At 47.5% G+C, this 20,694-nt stretch overlaps 3 protein-coding genes across 3 annotated transcripts; 2 read left to right on the top strand and 1 right to left on the bottom strand.

Annotated features, from left to right (window-relative positions):
* The first annotated feature begins 1,884 nt into the window (after positions 1 to 1,884).
* Positions 1,885 to 2,859, top strand: LOC135812876 (uncharacterized). The gene has a single exon (XM_065326094.1). It carries the CDS (start codon positions 1,885 to 1,887, stop codon positions 2,857 to 2,859), a length of 975 nt encoding a protein of 324 aa, XP_065182166.1.
* Positions 2,860 to 8,517: 5,658 nt separating this feature from the next.
* On the bottom strand, positions 8,518 to 10,548 carry LOC135812494 (alpha-(1,3)-fucosyltransferase B-like). Its single transcript, XM_065325841.1, has one exon. It carries the CDS (start codon positions 10,451 to 10,453, stop codon positions 9,125 to 9,127), a length of 1,329 nt encoding a protein of 442 aa, XP_065181913.1. The 5' UTR covers positions 10,454 to 10,548; the 3' UTR covers positions 8,518 to 9,124.
* Positions 10,549 to 16,342: 5,794 nt separating this feature from the next.
* LOC135811496 (uncharacterized) lies at positions 16,343 to 20,536 on the top strand. The gene is made up of 2 exons (XM_065324734.1): positions 16,343 to 16,747; positions 19,635 to 20,536. Exons 1-2 carry the CDS (start codon positions 16,634 to 16,636, stop codon positions 20,112 to 20,114), a joined length of 594 nt encoding a protein of 197 aa, XP_065180806.1. The 5' UTR covers positions 16,343 to 16,633; the 3' UTR covers positions 20,115 to 20,536.
* The last annotated feature ends 158 nt before the right edge of the window (positions 20,537 to 20,694 follow it).

Genomic DNA, 20,694 nt, shown 5'->3' with positions numbered 1-20,694 from the left:
CCCAAACGGCAAAAGTGACGAAGCCAGCTTCCAATGAGTATCCTCTCTTCCTCCTCGTCCACTGCCACCCCTGCGCCTCTCAACGCTCTTGCCCCACCTTTCTTCCCCCATTCTGTACATGTTGCTACTCAGGTGGGGTGATGGCAGATCAGAAGGTGAAACAAGATTATTTTCAGCCAGTGTAAGCCGAAGTGCTAGCGCTGCCAGCCCGGCTGCTGAAAAGCCAGTGCTTGCAAGCCCTGCTTCAGAGCCCTGCTTCACAGCCCTGCTCCACAGCCCTGATTTACAGCCCTGCTCCACAGCCCTGCTTTAGAGCCCTGCTTCACCAACCTGCTTCACAACCCTGCTTCACAGCTCGACTTCACAGCAATGGTCCACATGTCTGCCTTACAGCCCTGATTTACAGCCCAGCTTCACCAACTTGCTTCACAACCCTCCTTCAAAACTCTGCTTCACAGCTGAACTTCGCACCCCTGCTTCACAGCGCTGCCTCACAGATCTGCTCCACAGCTCTACTTCGCAGCCCTTGTTCACCAACCTGCTTCAAAACTCTGCGCCATAGCTCCGCTTTACAGCTCTGCTTCACAGCCCTACTCCACAGGCCACAGCCCTGCCTCACAGCCCTGGTTCACAGACCTGCTCCACAGCCCTGCTCCGCAGCCCTTTCCATAGCCCTGCTCTACAGCCCTGCTTAACAGGACTAGCCCTGCCTCCCTAACCTGCTTCACAACCGTGATTCACGGCTCTGCTTCACAGCCCTGCTTTACAGCTCTAGTTTACAGCCCTGGTTCACAACCCAGCTTCACAGCTCTGCTTCACAGCTCTGCTTCCCAGCTCCGCTACACAGCCCTGTCCCACAGCCCATCTCCACAGCCCTGCCTCACAGACCTGCTTCACAGCCCATCTCCACAGCCCTGCTTCACAGCCCTGCTCCACAGCCCTGCTTTATGGCCTTCCTTCACCAACCTGCTTAACGACCCTGCTGCGAAGCCCTGCTCCACATGTCTGCCTCACAGCCCTGATTTACAGCCCTGCTATTCCAACTTGCTTCACAACCCTGCTTCAAAACCTTTTTTGCAGGCCTCTTTTACGGACAAATTAACACAATGGTTTAAAAATGCAATAAATCATACATTTTTGTTAAAAATATAATTCAATCAACAAACTCAATAGACTCAATTCAAAAGGAGAAAACAATACCAAAACAAAACAAAACAAAAACACTGTACTAATTTAAAATAAGAACACCAATAGCTTCAAAATTTTGAGGGACGCTTCACGCAGCTTCATTATACTTGAATTGTTTGCAGGCAACCTGCCTACACTCAAGAGAGCACTGCATTTCACACAAATCCATTGGTATCGTTACAACGTTTCGGTCTTTATGACCATCATCAGGAATGAAGTGGACATGGAAAGAACAGCAGTTTAAAAGAAGGAGGCAAGCAAGCAAAGCGCGGTACATAGTGACAGCGCGCGTAGAGAAGTGCAAAGCACGTCACGGCGGGTGTGCATTACTACATATACATGACAACACAAGCACAAACGGCGAGGAAAGTAGATACTGCGCTACGGCAGTGATAACAGCCCAATTCCAGTCTCACACCACCAGGCACCAGTGAGGTGTGTAGAGCCCCGCGCCACTCGCAGTAAGGTGGTGTTATAGCAGATCCCAGCCACTGTTGTTGTTAATTTCCGGGGATCGCTCCCTGATGTTGACGCAACAATGTCACGACGCAAGACCGCTCTGGATGTGCTCTTGACTTAGACAACTGTGTGTCGAGTGAGGCGCTGGACCTCCTTAGACTCCGGCCGGGCTTTGTTCCGTCGGCTGGCAAAGCCAACCAGAGAGTTATGCAAGACGTCGAGGTGGGCGTCGAAAGAATGGCGTACTCTCTTCGCTGGTGGAGGCAGTCCTCGGAACAGCAGCCGTCTATGGCTGACGGAGGTCCCGCCAAATTTGAACCCAAGATCTGGCACCTGAAGGCACATGGTTTCCAGCAGGGCCCTAAACTGTCCAAGGACGAAGAGTACAGCCTGGCGAGCTTCAAGCGCGAAGCAATGGCCCTGTACAAAAACTCGCGATTGCCGCAGCCGAACCTGTCTCACTCTGATCGTGAGCAGCTCATGAAGGTTGGCAAGGACGAGTCGGTCATCATAAAAAAATCTGATAAAAGCAACAAATTTGTAGCAATGAAAATGACCACTTACCTGGAGAAGGCAGAATCCCTGTTGTCGGACGAGTCCCGGTTTGAGAAGGTTGAGCTTACTATCGACCAGTGGGAGGAGGAGACCCGAAAGATACTCCGCCGAGTTTGCGAGGGATCCTTAGAAAAGGATTTATACACAGCCGTGATGCTGGGCGACAACAGCTTCCCTGAAATGTACGGTCTTCCAAAAGACCACAAGTCCAATATTCCTCTCAGACCAGTCGTTGCGGCCTGCGGCAGCCCAGTTACAAACATCTCCATAGTCCTCGAACGCATCCTCAATCAATGTCTCCAGTTCGTGCCAGCACACCTGGAGAACACTGTTGAAGCACTCCAGTGTATGAGGAGCGCGTTTCCCAACCTCAAGGCCCCGCCCGCCACCATCATTGTGACTATGGATGTGGTGGCCCTTTACCCTAGCATCCCGATTAACGATGGCATTGCAGCAGTCATGAGAGTCCTCCGACAACACGAGGGCAGCATCGATCTGTTCGGTTTCCGAATTGGGCAGGTCAAGGAGCTCCTCGCACATGTGCTGAGCTCTAACTACTTCCGGTTTGGAGCGCAGGTGTACCACCAGAAGGATGGTGTGGCTATGGGCAATAACCTAGCGCCCCCCCCTTTGCCATCCTGTACATGCATGACCTAGAGAGTTCGCTCTTGCGTAGTGCACCTGCCAGCCCAGTTCTGTACAAGCGCTACATCGATGATGTTTTCATTGTGAGGAACCTCGGTCTGGAACTTCTGCAGAGTTTCCTAGATCACTTCAATAATGCCGATCCTAATATTAAATTCACTCACCAATCCACGGAGTTGACTGGCTCAATCAATTTCATGGACACGACCGTCCATGTCTCACCAGATGGATCTATATCCTATGAACTATACCGCAAGCCATGTCACAGCGGACTGGTATCAGACTACAACTCGTCAGTTCCCAACCAGCAAAAGAAAGCAATTGCTTCCTCTGAGTTCCTGCGTGCCGTCCGTCTATCCTCCGATGCTGACACCCTAAAAAGAAGTGAAGAAAAAGTAACCAACATCCTAAAATTCAACAGCTTCCCAGAGTCAGTCATAGTTTCGGCACGTGAACGAGCTATGCGCCCCCGACGTGGCAGAGTGCAGAATGAATACCGTGTCACCCTCAACCTACCGTTTCACACCGAGTATATCCACAACAAAATTCATAAATTACTCCGGAAGTACAAGATAAATGCCCAGCTGATTTACAGGAACCGCCGTCTAAGTTCTATGATTTGCACGTCTGCCCTCCGCAAACCACCATGCCGCAGGTATGTAGACCCGTCATGTCAGCCAGTGGCGGAATGGGTCCAGCATCAACAGCACTGTACAAACGAATTGCTCATCTGTTGGCGGAGAAGAGGGGTGAGCATTACTCTCATGTTATGGCATTTGTTAGATGCAGGATTTCCTTCAGCCTTCTGAAATCCTGTATCATGTGCATTCGCGGTTGTAGGCGTTTAAATTTTGGTTTGAAATTTGCACCCTCCTGCGGAGCCCACGCTGCTTTGGCAGTGGCGGAGGCTCGCTTGCCGACGTAACCGTCGGAGATCATCATGAACAATGGACTGACTAATTATTCACTTGTCCTGTCTTTATAAATAACATGTTATTGCATATGTTCTTGGTTTAGTTTTTGGCCTTTTTCGTGCTTTGGAGTTGAAAAAAAAAAATGTAGACCCGTCCAGGCCCCGTAAACGGGGGCGGCCCAAATCTGCTTGTGTCGCCTGCATGTCCGGTTCAGAGGCATGCACGGAGCGAAACGTCGTATACCACCTCGAGTGCAAATGTGGTGATAAATATGTCGGAGAGACGTACCGCAGCCTCGCCACCAGGACAAAAGAACACAACGACGACGCACGCAACACAGTGAGCGGCACCGCGCTGGGTGAGCATTTCGCGGCCAAGCATGCATCCGACCCATTGCCATTGGGAGCAACGGCTTTCTCGGGTATCCGGGTTCTCGGTTCTGAGCGTGACCGCCCCAGGAGGAGGATCCGGGAGGCCATCAACATCAGGGAGCGATCCCCGGGGATTAACAACAACAGTGGCTGGGATCTGCTATAACACCACCTTACTGCGAGTGGCGCGGGGCTCTACACACCTCACTGGTGCCTGGTGGTGTGAGACTGGAACTGGGCTGTTATCACTGCCGTAGCGCAGTATCTACTTTCCTCGCCGTTTGTGCTTGTGTTGTCATGTATATGTAGTAATGCACACCCGCCATGACGTGCTTTGCACTTCTCTACGCGCGCTGTCACTATGTACCGCGCTTTGCTTGCTTGCCTCCTTCTTTTATACTGCTGTTCTTTCCATGTCCACTTCATTCCTGATGATGGTCATAAAGACCGAAACGTTGTAACGATACCAATGGATTTGTGTGAAATGCAGTGCTCTCTTGAGTGTAGGCAGGTTGCCTGCAAACAATTCAAACACCAATAGCTCCGGTAAAAATAAGTGAACAAGCGTTTCGGAGACAGCAGTTTTAATTAATATAGCTACAAAGACAACTAATTGCACAGTAAGCATTTCATATTATTATGTCGACATGTATGTGTAAACGGTTGTACGATTATCGCCAGGCACACAAGGAAGGGAAAGCGAGGATCCGTTCAGAACTGTTTTCTTGTTACAATCATCAGTGAATCTACGTAACAAAGGAATGGGAACTACTTGAACTAATCTTATATGGACAAATAAAAGTGAAAGAAGGTGAAAAAGAGCGAAACAAAAAAGGTGATAATACTACATCTATTCAGTGGGGGGCAAGCTCAGCAGGTAAGAACAATGCATATGTGAATTATCAGCATCAGCAAAACAAAGAAAGAACCTTAAGACGGAAGGAAGTGTGAACGGAGGGGGGGGGGGGAGGGGGAGGGGGCTATCATACTCACAACACTCGCACCATACACTACGTAAACAATTTGAGGGTGATAACACTTTCCTTCTGTACACACAACACTGGCTTGTACAAGTGAATGAAGATTGCCTCTAAAATTAAGCTGAATGATATGAGTATGACTCGCACGATACAACACAGTGAAAGAAGAATCCGAGTACGAATGACAACAATCAGGATGACCCACCAAATGCCTGTAAACTGCCGATTTCTTCACATCCAACTGCAGGTCACAATCACACCCGACCCCACAAGCCTCCTCGCTTTCCCTTCCTTGTGTGCCTTGCGATAATCGTACAACATTTTACACATACATGTCGACATAATATATATATATATGAAATGCTTACTGTGCAATTCGTTGTCTTTGTAGCTACAGGTGGAATCCTGATATTCGAATATGGCTTAATTCGAACATACCGCTTAATTAGAAGTTTTTCCAGGACCGATTTCTGTCAATACGATTCCCACATAAACGGTTCTGATAATTCGAACCTCGAACCGGACATGTACCGTTTATTCGAAGTTCCACGGATGCCACTTACATAGAAAATTTATGGGATTTGTGTTGATAAATCCAAATTAGCAAAGTGTAATTCGAAGTTCACTGTACACTGTACTGGTCAGTTCAGTTTGCATGAGCAGGCTGTGCCGGTCAGTTCAGTATCCGTGAAATCTGCGTCTAATATATAAGGTCTAGAGCGCAACTCTGCGTGACCATGGGAGCATTTTGACATACATATTGTGTTGTGGGTTCATGTTTCGATAATTAGAATGTCCGGATAATTCGAAGTTTTTTCGTGGCATTTGGAGGTTCGAATTATCAGGATTCCACCTGTATACCAATAACTTCATCCAGAAAAATAAAAAATAAAAAATCAAACAAAAAATCTTGATAAACAAATAAACAGAGTATAGAAGATCAGAAAATTACGTAACAAGGCGAGACTCAGCCACCACGACGGAACTATCCACAAAACGTTGGACGGGGAAACCCCGACGAGAACGAACACCACGGATACAAAGAATACTGGATCTCAGTAAGGAGAAAGAGAGACGGGCACGTAGCAGACTCATTACAACAGAGTATTCGCTACCAGAAGACTCACATTGAAATCGACAAAGACGTGTAAAAAAACAGTGCACAACGGACTACAACCACAATGAGTACAGAACACTAGAGGGGTAAAAGAACCACGCTCTACATTGGCAACTCTCTCCGCATACTCACGGCGCTAAGAATCCTCATGTTGCTTGTAGAGAGTGCTGAGAGATTTGGAGCAAAAGGAACCCTACTTCACAGCTGAACTTTACAGCCCTGCTTCACAGCTCTGCTTCCCAGCCTTGCCTCACAGCCCTGCTTCACAGCTCTGCTCCACAGCTCTGCTTCGCAGCCCTTATTCACCAACCTGCTTCAAAACCCTGCTTCACAGCACTGTTTCACAGCACTGCTTCACAGACCTGCTTAACACAGCCCTGCTTCACAAGCCCGCTTCACAAGCCCGCTTCACAAGCCTGCTTCAAAGAGCCTGCTTCAAAGAGCTGCTTCACAGCTCTGCGTCAGAGCTGTGCTCCATAGCCCCGCTTTACAGCTCTGCTTCACAGCCCTGCTCCACAGCCCTGCCTCTGCTTCACAGATCCACTCCACAGCCCCTGCTCCACAGCCCTGCTTTACAGCCCCTGCTTCAGAACCTCACTTCACAATCCCTGCTTCACAGCCCTCGTTTACAGCTCTGATTCATAGCCCTGCTGTGCTCCATAGCCCCGCTTTACAGCTCTGCTTCACAGCCCTGCTCCACAGCCCTGCCTCTGCTTCACAGATCCACTCCACAGCCCCTGCTCCACAGCCCTGCTTTACAGCCCCTGCTTCAGAACCTCGCTTCACAATCCCTGCTTCACAGCCCTCGTTTACAGCTCTGATTCATAGCCCTGATATAGCCCTGCTAGCCTTGCTTCACTAACCTGCTTCCCAACCGAGGCACTGCCTCCCAGCCCTGCTTTACAGCCCATCTTCACAGCCCTGCTTCACAGACTTGCTCCAGAGCCCTTCTCCAACAACCTGCTTCACAGCTCTACTTCACAGGCGTGCTTCACAGCCCTGCTTCGCAGCCCAGCCTCACAGCCCTGCTTCACAGCCCTGCTTCACAGCCCTGCTTTACAGAGCTAGCCCTGCTTCACTAACCGGCTTCACAGCCCTGCTTTACAGCTCTACTAAGCTCTGCTTCACAGCTCTGCTACAGAGCTCTGCTTCACAGCTCTGCATGCTACACAGCCCTGTCCCACAGCCCTGCTTCACAGCTCTGCTTGACAGCCCTGCTTGACAGCCCTGCTTGACAGCCCTGCTCCACAGCCCTGCCCCACAGACCTGCGCCACAGCCCTGCGCCACAGCCCTGGATGCAGTGCTCCACAGCCCTGCTTTACAGCCTTGCTTCCCAGGCCTGTTCCAAAGCCCTGCTTTACAGCCCTGCTTCACAACCCTGCTTCACAGCCCCGCTTCACTAACCTGCTTCAAAACCCTGCTTCACAGCCCTGCTCCACAGCCCTGCTTCACAGACAGCTTGGTTCACAGCCCTGCTTGACGGCCCTGCTTTACACAGCCTTGCCATAGGTCTCCTGCACAGCCCTGCTCCACAGCCCTGCTTTACAGGTCTGCGTCACAGGTCTGCTTCACAACCCTGCTCCACACTCCACAGCCATGCTGTACAGCCCTGCTTCACCAAACTGCTTCACAACCCTCCTTTAAATTAAAACCTCGCTTGACAACCGTGCTTCACAGCCCTGTTTCACAGGTATGTTTCACATCCGTGCTACACAGCCCTGCTTCTCGTCCGTAATGGACTAATGGGGTAAATTTATTATCTATATCTTTTAAAACACAAAGGAACGATCTCTCTCTATTTTTAGCCAGTGCACAGCTGCGGAATCAGTTTATTAAAAAAAAAGTAAACATACTGGCCATTCTCGCAACCTTTCTCCACACCTTTGTAACTCTCAACTAGACCAGGACGTCACTGTGCATGACACACACTGGAAAATGCATGAGGCAGTCACTTCATCCTTTCCAAATTAATTGCGCGACATTAGATCGACGCATCTAATTGTTTATAAATCTTGATCAGGAAAAGAAGTTTATACAAATGTTTTTTTAGGCCGAGACATCAACATTATTATTATGTTATTGAACGTAATCGACAACAGAAATTCAGACACCTCACTACCGCCACATTGAACTTTTGACAAACCTACATGTACATGTACATACATGACGATGATGCACATGTACATGTATCTAGTCTTGCACACATCATAGCCACCGTACCGAGAACACTTCCAAGTGGGATACCGGTACTGCGCAATACCCAGGCCAAATATACATGACGTTGTACATGTATGTCAATGTAGTCATACCGGTAGACAAGCACAGCGCAAAAAAGTAAATAATGCCATTTATTATTAAAATTGGCGGCCATTAATGCCCTCCGGCTTGACAGGAAAAGAGTCAAAAGACGTAGACTGGCGTAATGTACCTGACACATTTACCACGAGAGCACCCTGCCAACTCGTCCTTTCGTGGTCGTATTGTGGAGGTGGTGCCCTGTTTCTAGGTCATACGATACTTACACCTTGCACACACAGTTCACGTTGTATATGCAATCTAGAAAAAAGAGCACTGGTTTGTGAAGAGTAGAATAGTCGTTGGATTTCAATTTCCACTTCTGAACGTGGACTCACGCACTACTTGAACTATATTCTATACTATCGTGTATTGTAATGAATGGCAAATGCACGCAGTTGTAAGTCTTCAAATCTGAATGAGCTCATAACGGCTAGACTGAACACAGCGTTTTGAGAAACTTTTGACAGTGGAGCTTGCCGAAAGAGAATGCTCTTGGTTCGAGTTCTGCTGATAGCTGAAAGAGCGTGTCAAATAATCCAATTTCATCTGCCTGACAAATCTGTGTGCGTAGGTTTTTGGCAGAATAAGATTCATTGCTACTTGTCAGGGACAAGTATGGACATGGAGCCAGGCTTTGCGCATTCTCTTTCTACTGTAGCCGCATAGTTGTAGTAGGATTTCTGCACGAGTTCTTCTTTTCCTTGCGGGGTTTCCCAGCGTCTGACCAACGAACACCATTTCCCTAGATCGTCCTCACTCTGTGAGCACACGTTTAGTCGAAATGTCTTGGTCAGTTTCTCACTGTTCATTGGCTGACCACGGTACGTGTGGTGTAGCAAGTACAGTGATTCAGACTGAGATGCGTTCTTGATGTAACTGACTGCATCCAGCAAGCTGGGAAAGGCAGCAAGGTCAACGTACGATTCTCTGTTGGGAGCCACTCGGTCATAGTCGGGTAGACCAGATTGGGAGACCACGAGGGGAACGGTTCCTAGAATCAGTGGACGTTGAAACTTCTCCGTGATGTAGTTCAGGCATATGGCGTTCTCCACAGCAAAGTTGAACAGATACTGCTGCAGATACTGCTGAGGATCGCTGACATTTGACTTGAAATTATGTAGACACGACCCCATGCTATGCACTTCTATATTCGCCATGAGATATTTCAATACTGCCTGGCGCTTTCCATGCGATGCACAATTGCTGACCAGCGCCGACACAGGTACGGACTTCCGCTGTGCAAACCTCACCTGCAGGGGCTTCAGGAATCGTGCACAGAAGCACTCGCCAGGCTGCATGAACGAATGTGGAATATCAGCATGACTGGAAAACGTCCTAAGCAAGTTGATTTCTGCCATCCTCTCCGGGCGTTCCACCGTGTAGGGTGCTTCATTGCTAGTTGCCATGAAAATCTGATATTTGTTGGCCCTGGTCGGCATCGTTGGAAGGTTAGCGGCCGGGAATTCCACAGCATCAGCTATGGCAAATAGCGATTTGTTGCTCGTGTAAACCATGTCCACTCCATCACAGCATCCGAAATGAGACAGTCCATCCGATGGCGGGTCACTTAGCATGGGATAAGGTTCGCCCAGATAGGAAAGGATCAGAAACCGCTTTCTGGGTTTCCGGCAGATTTTGACAATCCACGGATGGCGACACTTGCGATGTTCGGACACCGAAACTGGCCAGGCGTAGCTGGCCCCTCGTGAGCCCCAAACATTGTAGGAAGATGCGTCCTGGAAAGCATACTGATTCCCATGGACTGGTGTGGAAGAGACGGGATTCTCCGCCTGAAAAAATTGCAAAGGGTCGCAGCGTTTCACACCGAGCAGCACGGCTGTAGCGAGGAAGGTTGATACTAGCGACAAACCCACCAAGGCAAAAGTGCGGGGAATGTTTCTACTGCAGTGGCTTCGGTTTAGCATAGCTGAACATGGCAGGAACCCAATGGTCGAGATCAGCAGTTGGACAGCAAAAGTCGAGAACAAGAAAGAACCAATGGCTAGAAAGATTGAAAAATCAGCAGCAGTAGGAGAGCTAGGAGAGCTAGATTCCATCTCAGTCAAAAGCAACACAGGGAACCGCCTCAAGTGGAAATTAAAGTCTCGTAGGAGGAAGTATCAGCTGGGTGATATACCAATCACGCCACCACACTACTACTACTACTAGTATTGTGAATGTCACCATCTCAAGCCGTGAAACGGGCAGGCGAAGCGGAACATTTTGTTAGTGTGCTCGAAGCGTAACAATGTACGAGGTAGGTTTGCAGCGTACGGTAAACCGTCGTTATCGCTGACAAACAGGAGCAGCAGGCAAAGGTCCAGTGTGTGGCTTGGCACCAAGACTACGTGTACTCTTAGTATCTCCAAGAGTACATACCTGTTATGTACTCTCGGCATCTCCGATACTCGTATTGCTCTCGTCCTTTGTCCAACAGTTATCTTCATAATTTTATTAGTGTGACTGAACGTTTCCTCCTCAGTCTCTCCATGGTCATACCGGTACTGATCCTTCCAGAACTCGTCAACGAACTCGGGAAGGTGGATGTGGGAATGCTGCAAGTCCAATTGGTGCGTTGGAACAGCTGTCTAGCCTACTATTATGTGTTTCAACCTCGTCCATCGAGATTGTTATGATAAGAGAAGATAGAGACAGCACAATGTTGGCCCTGGAATTGGAAATCCAAGAGTTGAGGCGCGAAGCGTCAGCAGAAGTCTTCCATACCTGAACCTCTCTCTCTCTCTCTCTCTCTCTCTCTCTCTCTCTCTCTCTCTCTCTCTCTCTCTCTCTCTCTCTCTCTCTCTCTCTCTCTCTCTCTCTCTCTCTCTCTCTCTCTCTCTCTCTCTCTCTCTCTCTCTCTCTCTCTCTCTCTCTCTCTCTCTATCTATCTATCTATCTATCTATCCATCCATCTATCTATCAATCAATCAATCAATCAATCAATCTATCCATCCATCTATCTATCTATCTATCTATCTCTTTCTCTCTATCTATTATCAATCAATCTATCTATCTATCCATCTATCTATCCATCTATCTAGCCATCTATCTATCTACATCTATCCATCTATCTATGTATCTATCTATCTACATCTATCTATCTATCTATCTATCTATCTGCGCAGCACAGAAAATGAGGCCGAACCTGATGGCAATGAAAAATAAATTTTCCAAAGCCAGATTTAAACCAGGCCCGATAGTACCTTGCCAGAGTGCTCAAACAGACAAGTCAGTGAGCACGGCATAATGCAAACAGCAAAGGCACTACTCCACATGAGAGTGCTCAACTGCTACAAGAGCAGGAGCAAAATACTCTTGCTCAATGCAGTCATCAGGCGACTATAGTCGCCTGATGACTGCATTGAGGAGCAAACTCTGAGTTGCGACAATTCTGTAAACCTCCGTTGTGGCTTTTTGTGTGTAATAGTGCTCCACATTATTGTGTCGAGTCCTCTCCGCTGGCAGAAGGAAGTTTTCCTCCTTGTATCTATCTATCTATCTACTCAAATCTGTGGACAGCAACTGTTTCGCTCTGTTAGAGCTCCTCAGCACAGCTCAGAGGTCCGAAGCGCAGCTCTTCGCAATGAAATACGTTTCTGTGAAGCAAAGCATTTTTATAAAGAGCTGCAAACCCCGCCAAGAGTGCTCGAAATGCTCCAAGAGCAGTGACTGAATCTACATGTATGTATCTATCTAGTTATCTATCTATCTATTTACGTTTGGACCTGATTGGAAATTTTTATTTCCATTGCTATCAGGTTCGGCCTCATTTCCTCTGTGCTGCGCTGACGAGTCCACAAAGGACGAAACAGTTCTGACCGCAGATTGAGTATCTATTTATCTATCTATCTATCCATCTATCTGTCTGACTGTCTGTCTGTCTATCTGTCTGTCTGTCTGTCTGTCTGTCTGTCTGTCTGTCTGTCTGTCTATCTATCTATCTATCCATCTACCTACCCATCTCTCTTTTCTGTTTATCTGTCTGTCTGTCCACCATTTTCTCTGTCTGTCTCTCTGTCTTTCGCATCACCTCAGATACACACACAAACTCTCGCTCGTTCCATGTAAGACTGTCTCTCTGCGGCATCGCACTGTTTGTCTCCTTCCCCTTCCTTGTGTTCTAGCCTTCCTCTCATGCATGTATCTATATTTTCACTAGAGCTTCGTCAACAGACGTCTAGCCCTACACATACGTATGTGCCAGTGTCCCCTGCTATGAAGCAAGGCACACTGTCATATGTAGCACACAGCCGACACAGAACACGTGGAAAGAGGTGAGCCGTAGACGAAAAGGACGGCAGGGCAAAAGCACGGACAGCACATCCCAAGCTCTGCGGGCTAGTACTGTACCCTCTAGGTACGTGAAGGAATCAACTAACACGGAACCTGCTGATCCGAGCGTCCTGACTGGGTAGTGTCCATCGGCAAACTTGTGCTCTAAGTTGGAAGCAGCGGTTGCAAACGCTCATGCCATCAGAGACTGGTGCGAAGCGAGGGACGTCGAGGTGTTAAATTGCTCCGTCACGGAGTCGAAATACCTTGCTACATTGTGTGCCAGAGTCACTGTGACTGCAGAATATGAAGATCATGTACTATACTAGTATACAGAGCCCTTTGACCTGACTCCATCCGCCACCCAGTACGCCAGTGGCGTTTTGCGGACAGCCCCAAAGTGACGAAGCCAGCTTCCAATGAGTAGCCTCTCGCCCTCCTGGTCCACTTCAACCCCTGCGCCTCTCAACGCGCGTGCCCCACCCTTCTCCCCCCATTCTGTACATGTTGCTACTCAGGTGGGGTGTTGGCAGATCATAAGGTGAAACAAACAAGATTATGTTCGGGGAGTGTAAGTTGAAGTGCACTAGTGCTAGCGCTTCCAAGCCAGGCTGCTGAAAAGCCAGTAGCTGATCAATGCAGGACACAGACCTTCACAAACTAAGCGTATTACAGGCTAGAAGAACTCCTCCGTACCCCGGTGTGGGTCACAGGTTTGTCTATTTCCTAAAACAAGTCGCTGGTCTCGACGGAAGCATTCATAGTGTGGCACGTGGAAAGCTTGTGTGAGAGTTGGCCAGGTCTCTGCAATGCATAAACGCTGGGTTTGTGATCCTCACGAATTTGAATGAGTTCGCCAGACGTATTTCCTATGGAGCGAGCATTAAGGACACGGACTGTATTAAAGTCGGTGAGTAGTACTAGTAGGCTAGTAGCCTACACTAGAGTCCAACCACCTCTAGCTGTCATAAAACACAGTACCGTACTGTACTCAGCAGCATTATAGCCTGCCTCACTCTCAATTGTTGTCAGTGGTTTGCTCGCCGAGTTCACATGGGGTCTTTGCTCTGCGTGTAGGAAATCCCATTCCCGTTCCTGGTCTACAGCCTGTAGCCCAGAGTGTAGGAATACATTTTGAGTCGACTGTCTGCCTGTGGTGTGCTACTACTACCAGTGGTATGTACGGTGGCTAGCCACTATTCACCCATGATAGTCAACATAGTGATAAATTTCACCCGGCTGATGCGTTCTTTTCTTCTGATTGATATTTTATTTCTCTGTTATTCTTTTATTTTTCCCTCTCTTGCCATGGCTGGCTAATGCCCCCTCCTTTGCATTGGCTTCTGCCATTGGACGGAGAAATACAAAAATAGTGAAACTTGAGGCGGGCCAGGCAACACCGGGCAGGTAATACTACACTGTATAATGATGAATCTCTGCTAGCTGTCTACAGCATTGGGTGCTACGCTCCTCGACATTCTTCTTGTTGAGCACTCTTGGTAGGCGGCTCTAGTGCTGCTGCGCATTGCCCGCTCCTTTTCGTAGTTAGAGCACTCTGGCGCTAGAGCGACGAGCTATCTTATAGAATGTCTCTGGTGCCTCTTTTGCACCGTGGCTGGTAGCTCGGCTTGCTTGACGCTCGTATCTGTACTGATGAGGCCTTTATGGCCGAAACTGCCTGCTGTCTACAGCGTTGGGTATAATAATAATTATTATTATTATTATACGCATTCCCGCGTTGAAGTGTAGCAGCAGTATGCTGCGTCCACAGCTTCGCTTATGCAGAATGGCTTGGGTGAGAGGAGAGGGGAGAGAAAGCAACAAGGCAACCAACATCTATGAAATTGGTCACAATAACATGAAGAGAACCAACCTACATACATGTACGCATGATTGCACAAGAATGGAGACGACCAAATATAATGGCTATAATCATTGTGCCACAAAACCGGTACACAGGAGATCTGACGACAATGTAACGAAACATAAAACTCAGTTACTCAATACAGGTTCCACTAAATTACAAGAGAACAACGCTACAACGTTAGAATTGCCGCTAAATTATCGCAAGTGTAGAGAACGAGTCCAATACAAATGAAAACCATGAACAGACTGTCCCGAAGTTATTTTGGGAACAAATTGTACTACATGACTGTACTTGCTGATACTGACGCTGACGGAACACGAATTTGAGTTGAATACTCACGAAGTCTTGTACATGCACATCATTATGCGCCGGTGTTGTGGAGTAAGCAGGTGCGTCAGTCACCAATCCAGCTTCAGCTCCACGCTCGCTTCAGCAGAATGTTGCCCGCGTTTGCTTTGCCTCCACACGGATAGACGACCAGCGCAGAGTCCCGCAGCTCCGTGGCCGTAAGGTCTTGATATTCGCCGTTAGCGCCGTCAAGTCTCAGTCCACCTCTCACACCAAGCCGCCCTATAAAAATCTTTCTCTCTCCATTGGAGTGCTCCCCAGTTGCGCGAGGAGACTAGAGAAATTCCTCCGGTGAGCGAGGAAGAAGAGCGGAGTTACCCAACTCAACCTAACAATAATAATAGTAGTATTAATGACTTGTAGAGCTGATCCCACTAGTTAATGTAGCGTCCATTTGGTGTTTGTCTTTACACCAGTACACAGTGAGTGTTTTGTTCCTCTTTCCTCACTTCTCACCTTCTCTTTCTCTCTTTACCCTTTTTTCTTATACAGTCTTCGCTAAATTAATCACCCACATGTACATGTAGTCGTAATGGTCACCACCCTAGTTATGGTACAGTGTACTTATCCTCATGTTTCATTGGTTCTGGTTGCTTGTAATTCATTAAAAAAATGCCCTCAAACTGCATGGTTCATGAATTTCGGAGTCCTTATTGATGATAGTGAGGAATAGCTTGAGATTTGCAGTTTTTCTTTCCCTGATAAGCTTCCTGTTCCTGTCTCCAAGAAAGTTATTTTAGCAACTATAACAGTTATTCTCTTTTCATTCCCTCAAACTGGTGACGATCTCTAACACGCCATACACAGGAATTAGCCTTGGTGAAGCAGAACCCCTTGATAGACAAATCACAGTCCTTTTAGCAGGATTACATGCTGTTTTATTGGACTGTTGGACATAATCACTTACAGTCGGCTGCATGGTGAAATCCCTGAATGGCTGAAGACGTCTTTAGTAAACCGCATTGTAAGTTAGTATTGGGAACACACCTGAATGTTGAGCGTGGCTACAGTCAGCAGCAGCATGCAACAAACCATGCCAGGGACTAGGGTGAAATGCCAGGTTGAAGTGGGTACTCGTGGCCAATAGGAGTGAGCTATATCACAGCCAGGCGGTGGCGTGAGTCTCTCTGGCAAAACAGGTAATCGGTGCAAGGAGCTCTCCAAAACCACTCGAGATCAAGGTTGCACCTCTTCGTGCCCCTGTTCGCGAAATATTTCCAGAGCTCCGCAATCTTTATCTCACATTAGCGTCAAGCATAATAGTATGCGCCTGACGTATTATACAAGACATGACTGTGCTGATCGTGCCGTGTAAATTAACTGTAATGGTGTATACTATAGCCTCTAGTGTTGAGTTATGTGCTAGTGCCTATTGATAGTAGGTATGCGAGATACTGCAACTCAATCTGTGGATCATCTGCGACATCGTCGTTTGTTTGCATACACTAAACAGGCCCAAGAGGAATTGATAGAGTGATAAAGCCAGCCCGGAGTCCTTCTATTGTTGCCCGGCCTGGTTTGTTCTTCTGGAAAGACGAGCGCGCAGTGTGTGGCAATAGGACGGTGTGTCTGTGGGTGCTTCACCAAGTCTTGAGAGCAGTGCTAGAGCCAGACTCTGATGAACAGCAGGATGGCACGCGTATCCTCTGTTGGCTTACTGCTGTTGCTCGTGGTGTGTCTGGTGGTGCTAACTGAAGCACGACGAGGAGGATCGAGACCACGCGGACAGCAGGTAAATACATCAACGGTATAACCCCCCAGTCCTCCGACGCATGTTGATCACACCTGTTCCTAATCCCCACCTCCATTCTAGCCTCTAACACAAGAGCATTGTGCAGTCTACGTGAACCGGTATATTGCAAAATAGAAGGAGGGGAGGAAACAATTGTGAGAGAAGAGAAGTCCACGCTCCCCGTCACTGGCCACTACTAAATCTTTAGCAGGTCGCTGATAGTTGGTCTATACCTCCCTGCTGTTGTTGTGTACTGCATATAACCAGCTCATGTCCTCTTGTTGATGCTAGTACCCCATACAGTCATGCGTATAGTCTATTATAGCATTTGCTGGTTGTTCAGTACAACAGTACTGCATCCAAGACATTTTAAATGACTGATGCTGGTTGGAACCCGAGTGCGATCAGCGGATTCACGCTGTCGACAACTATACATCCTACCTCTCCACGTACCTTGCTACTATGTGTTGGGTTATTGGAATCCCTGCGTTCGATTTGCCATTGAATTGAAGGCGAACCCGATAATACACTACTCACCCTCCACAGCAGTAGAGCATTGCAAAAAAGACAAATACTAGCAGTCACTAGAAATGCGAGTACTACCCTAGGTAACCCTAGGTAACCCCAGCCACTTTCCACCAGTATCATCATTGTTGTCTTAGGAACAGACTAAACCTGAACATTACAAAACGTTGACGCTGTATATTCATGTAGCTACAGTTTGTACCTACAGTTTGAGGGTGAATGCAGTGTTCAGATACCAGCAGCTCAGAGCCGAATTTCTACCCAGTTTACTTATAGATGCAGGGATACAAAATAACTCGGATGGTGAGCCAAGGAAAAAAATGTAACGTGGACAAATGTGTCAGTTTTGTGCTAGATTGTGTACGTCTGACTGTTTAAAATCTGGTTTAGTTGATGGACTCGATCGCATAACTTGTGGCCACATATTTCCACATTGGGATAAAAAATAATTTAAAAAATACATATTAATGCGATTAATAGTATAAGTGAAGCGGACATTACAAAATGATGAATGAGAATACATGTATCTAAGATGGTTGTTCCTAATCGATTTTCTTGAGACTATCATCAGGGAAAAATCGTCTCACAATAGAGGCTATACGGAAAAACAAACTACTTATAGGTTATAGGATAGTGGGGAGTATACAAGGTGAGGTGTGAAGAAAAAAAAACTAAAGTGGGAGAGAAGACGAAAGAAATTAGAAGAAAAGATGTGAGAGTGTTCAGACGGTGTGAGCTACTACAAAAGGTGAGTGAAATGAAGGCGTGGAAGCACACCTCACCTTGTATACTCCCCACTATCCTATAACCTATAAGTAGTTTGTTTTTCCGTATAGCCTCTATTGTGAGACGATTTTTCCCTGATGATAGTCTCAAGAAAATCGATTAGGAACAACCATCTTAGATACATGATTGTATTCTCATTCATCATTTTGTAATGTCCGCTTCACTTATACTATTAATCGCATTAATAAAGTTATTGTCTCCTCGTCGCCTTTTCAAAAAATACATACTAAGTGTCTCTCCCCGAAAGGATCTAACAATGTACGCTGAATATCCATCCTTCTAAACCATCCTGGTGCTCGTTAGTGCAGCCTTAATTTCAGCCACCTATCGAGGTATTTGCTTATGGGATCGTGCGAGTGCAATCTTTGTTTGTAAACAAATTCAGTGACTGGCAAGTGGGGGACGGAACGATTCGGATGTTTTTAAAACTGGTTAGCGTTAAACTTGGCTGCTGCCCTGGTGCGAAGCACGCTGTGTTCGTCGCAGTTAGAGCACGCTGACTTTAGCGCTTTGAGCAGGTTTAAAAATGCTTTATCGTTCATTAGACTTCATTTGCGATCGATTCGGCCAGTAACTCTGAACTCCGCTGAGGAGACCTACTACAAGCTATAGTGATGAGGTCGAAACAGCACATGCTGTCCGAAGATTGAGTACACGAAGTAATAGACTGGTATTAGGGAGGTTCCGGAGTACGATTTTTCGTGCCAAAATCCGTGGAGGCGCTACGGATATTATATACGTCGTTTTCGAGCAGTGAAAAGTTCCGGGGTACGGAACTTATGTGTTTGCCGTCATTGCCTAGGTTACGATCGCGAACACGTCACATTCCCGCGCTATGCCTTTTTATTTTGAAAATTTGTACCGAAATCAAAACTTCCCGCGGAAAATCGATGTTTCTCGTACCAAATGTGTACGCGAAAAATCTTTCTGCACCCGATGACGCAAAATCTCCATACGAAACATGGTTCGTATGAAAGCCAGTCCACACGGATTCTCCGTGCTGAAAAAGCGTATGACGGTATGGAGCACGCCGGGAAAAAATCCGTAGCGGCCATACGAGAGGTTCCGGGGTACGATTTTCCGTGCCAAAATCCGTATGGCCGCTACGGATTTTTTCCAGAAGTGCTCCATACGATTTTTCGGCACGGAGAATCCGTGTGGACTGGCTTTCATACGAACCATGTTTCGTGTGGAGATTTTGCGTCATCGGGTGCAGAAAGATTTTTCGCGTACAAATTTGGTACGAGAAACATCGATTTTCCGCGGGACGTTTTGATTTCGGTACAAATTTTCAAAATAAAAAGGCATAGCGCGGGAATGTGACGTGTTTGCAATCGTAGCCTAGGCAATGACGGCGAACACATACGTTCCGTACCCCGTAACTTTTCACTGCTCGAAAACGACGTATAAAATATCCGTAGCGCCTCCACGGATTTTGGCACGAAAAATCGTACTCCGGAACCTCCCTATTGTATGTGCTAGTTTTGCGGATGTTACTTGGTGACAATGCACTACTAGTACCATTAAAAATTTAATTTTGCTCATTAGTACATTGTACTTTTCCCCTGTATTGCAGAGACCCAGAACTCGTGGTAGAGCCTGCTTCACGGAACTGGGCTGTCCGCATGACTCTTGCTGCGTCCGTGACATCCTGGACGGTGACGATGGCCCAGCGTTCGCCCAGAAGGGACGCTGCCGCAGTGCCACGGATATTCAAGACACAACACAGTTCACAGTGTCTATCGTAACTGAAGACTTGGCTGATGTGCTGGACCCAGGGGTGACGCTAAATGCGCTTGTCGATGACCAGGACTTCCTGGGAGTCTGCAGGCGAGGTACACTCGTGAATTCCTCCACCAAGCGCAAGCGTCGTCAAGCAGAAACTGCGTCTGTGGATCAAATCCTGAATATCGTCCTAGCACCCCAGACCTTTGTCGCCTCAGAGGTGGTTGCCCCGGAGACCAGATCGCCACTGCAGAAAATTCGCCAGCAAGCTCAAGATGCTGAACATGTCATGAGCGAACTGCTACAGCAGCTGGAGGCAGTGGAAGCTTGACGTAACCATGGTTACGATAATCTAGTAGCGAGACATTGTCCTGGACAGGAACTGCGTATTCCACACACTACACATTGAACACTGCGCAATGCACAGCTGGTGAACCGTTCAATGCCCAATGCACTGCTACTTAAATGCTGGTGAGATGCTCTGTTCTTCATGGCTAGCATAATGTACATTGCACTGGTTGCTCCCAGCCTACCACTAGCCATTACTTTGTCACACTAATGCAGTAATTGCACTGAATGTACCTGTACACTTCTTTATTGCGTTGAATGCACACACTACGTTGTTAGGCAGTATCTTTGGGCAATACTCTACCTGCATGCTTGTACCTCGCACAGATCACTTTCTATCCGTGGTCTAGCTGGTCGGGAGTAAGCACGGACTCCAATCTGACCGTTACTTGCATCTCGTGTCTACTCACCACTGTGTCGGAGTGCGTCCTTGCATTTTCTTCTTTTCTTTTTTAGCATCCGTGAGCATGAAACAGGCGGGCAGGTGTTTCACTACACAATGTGCAAAGTGGTGGATGCAAAACCCGTTTCTGGTGGATTTTGAGTGAGATTTAGAGCCAAAT

Source organism: Sycon ciliatum, chromosome 3 (assembly GCF_964019385.1).
Source record: "Sycon ciliatum chromosome 3, ocSycCili1.1, whole genome shotgun sequence".
NCBI classification, from domain to species: Eukaryota; Metazoa; Porifera; class Calcarea; order Leucosolenida; family Sycettidae; genus Sycon; species Sycon ciliatum.
This window is presented reverse-complemented; position numbering and strand designations above follow the sequence as displayed.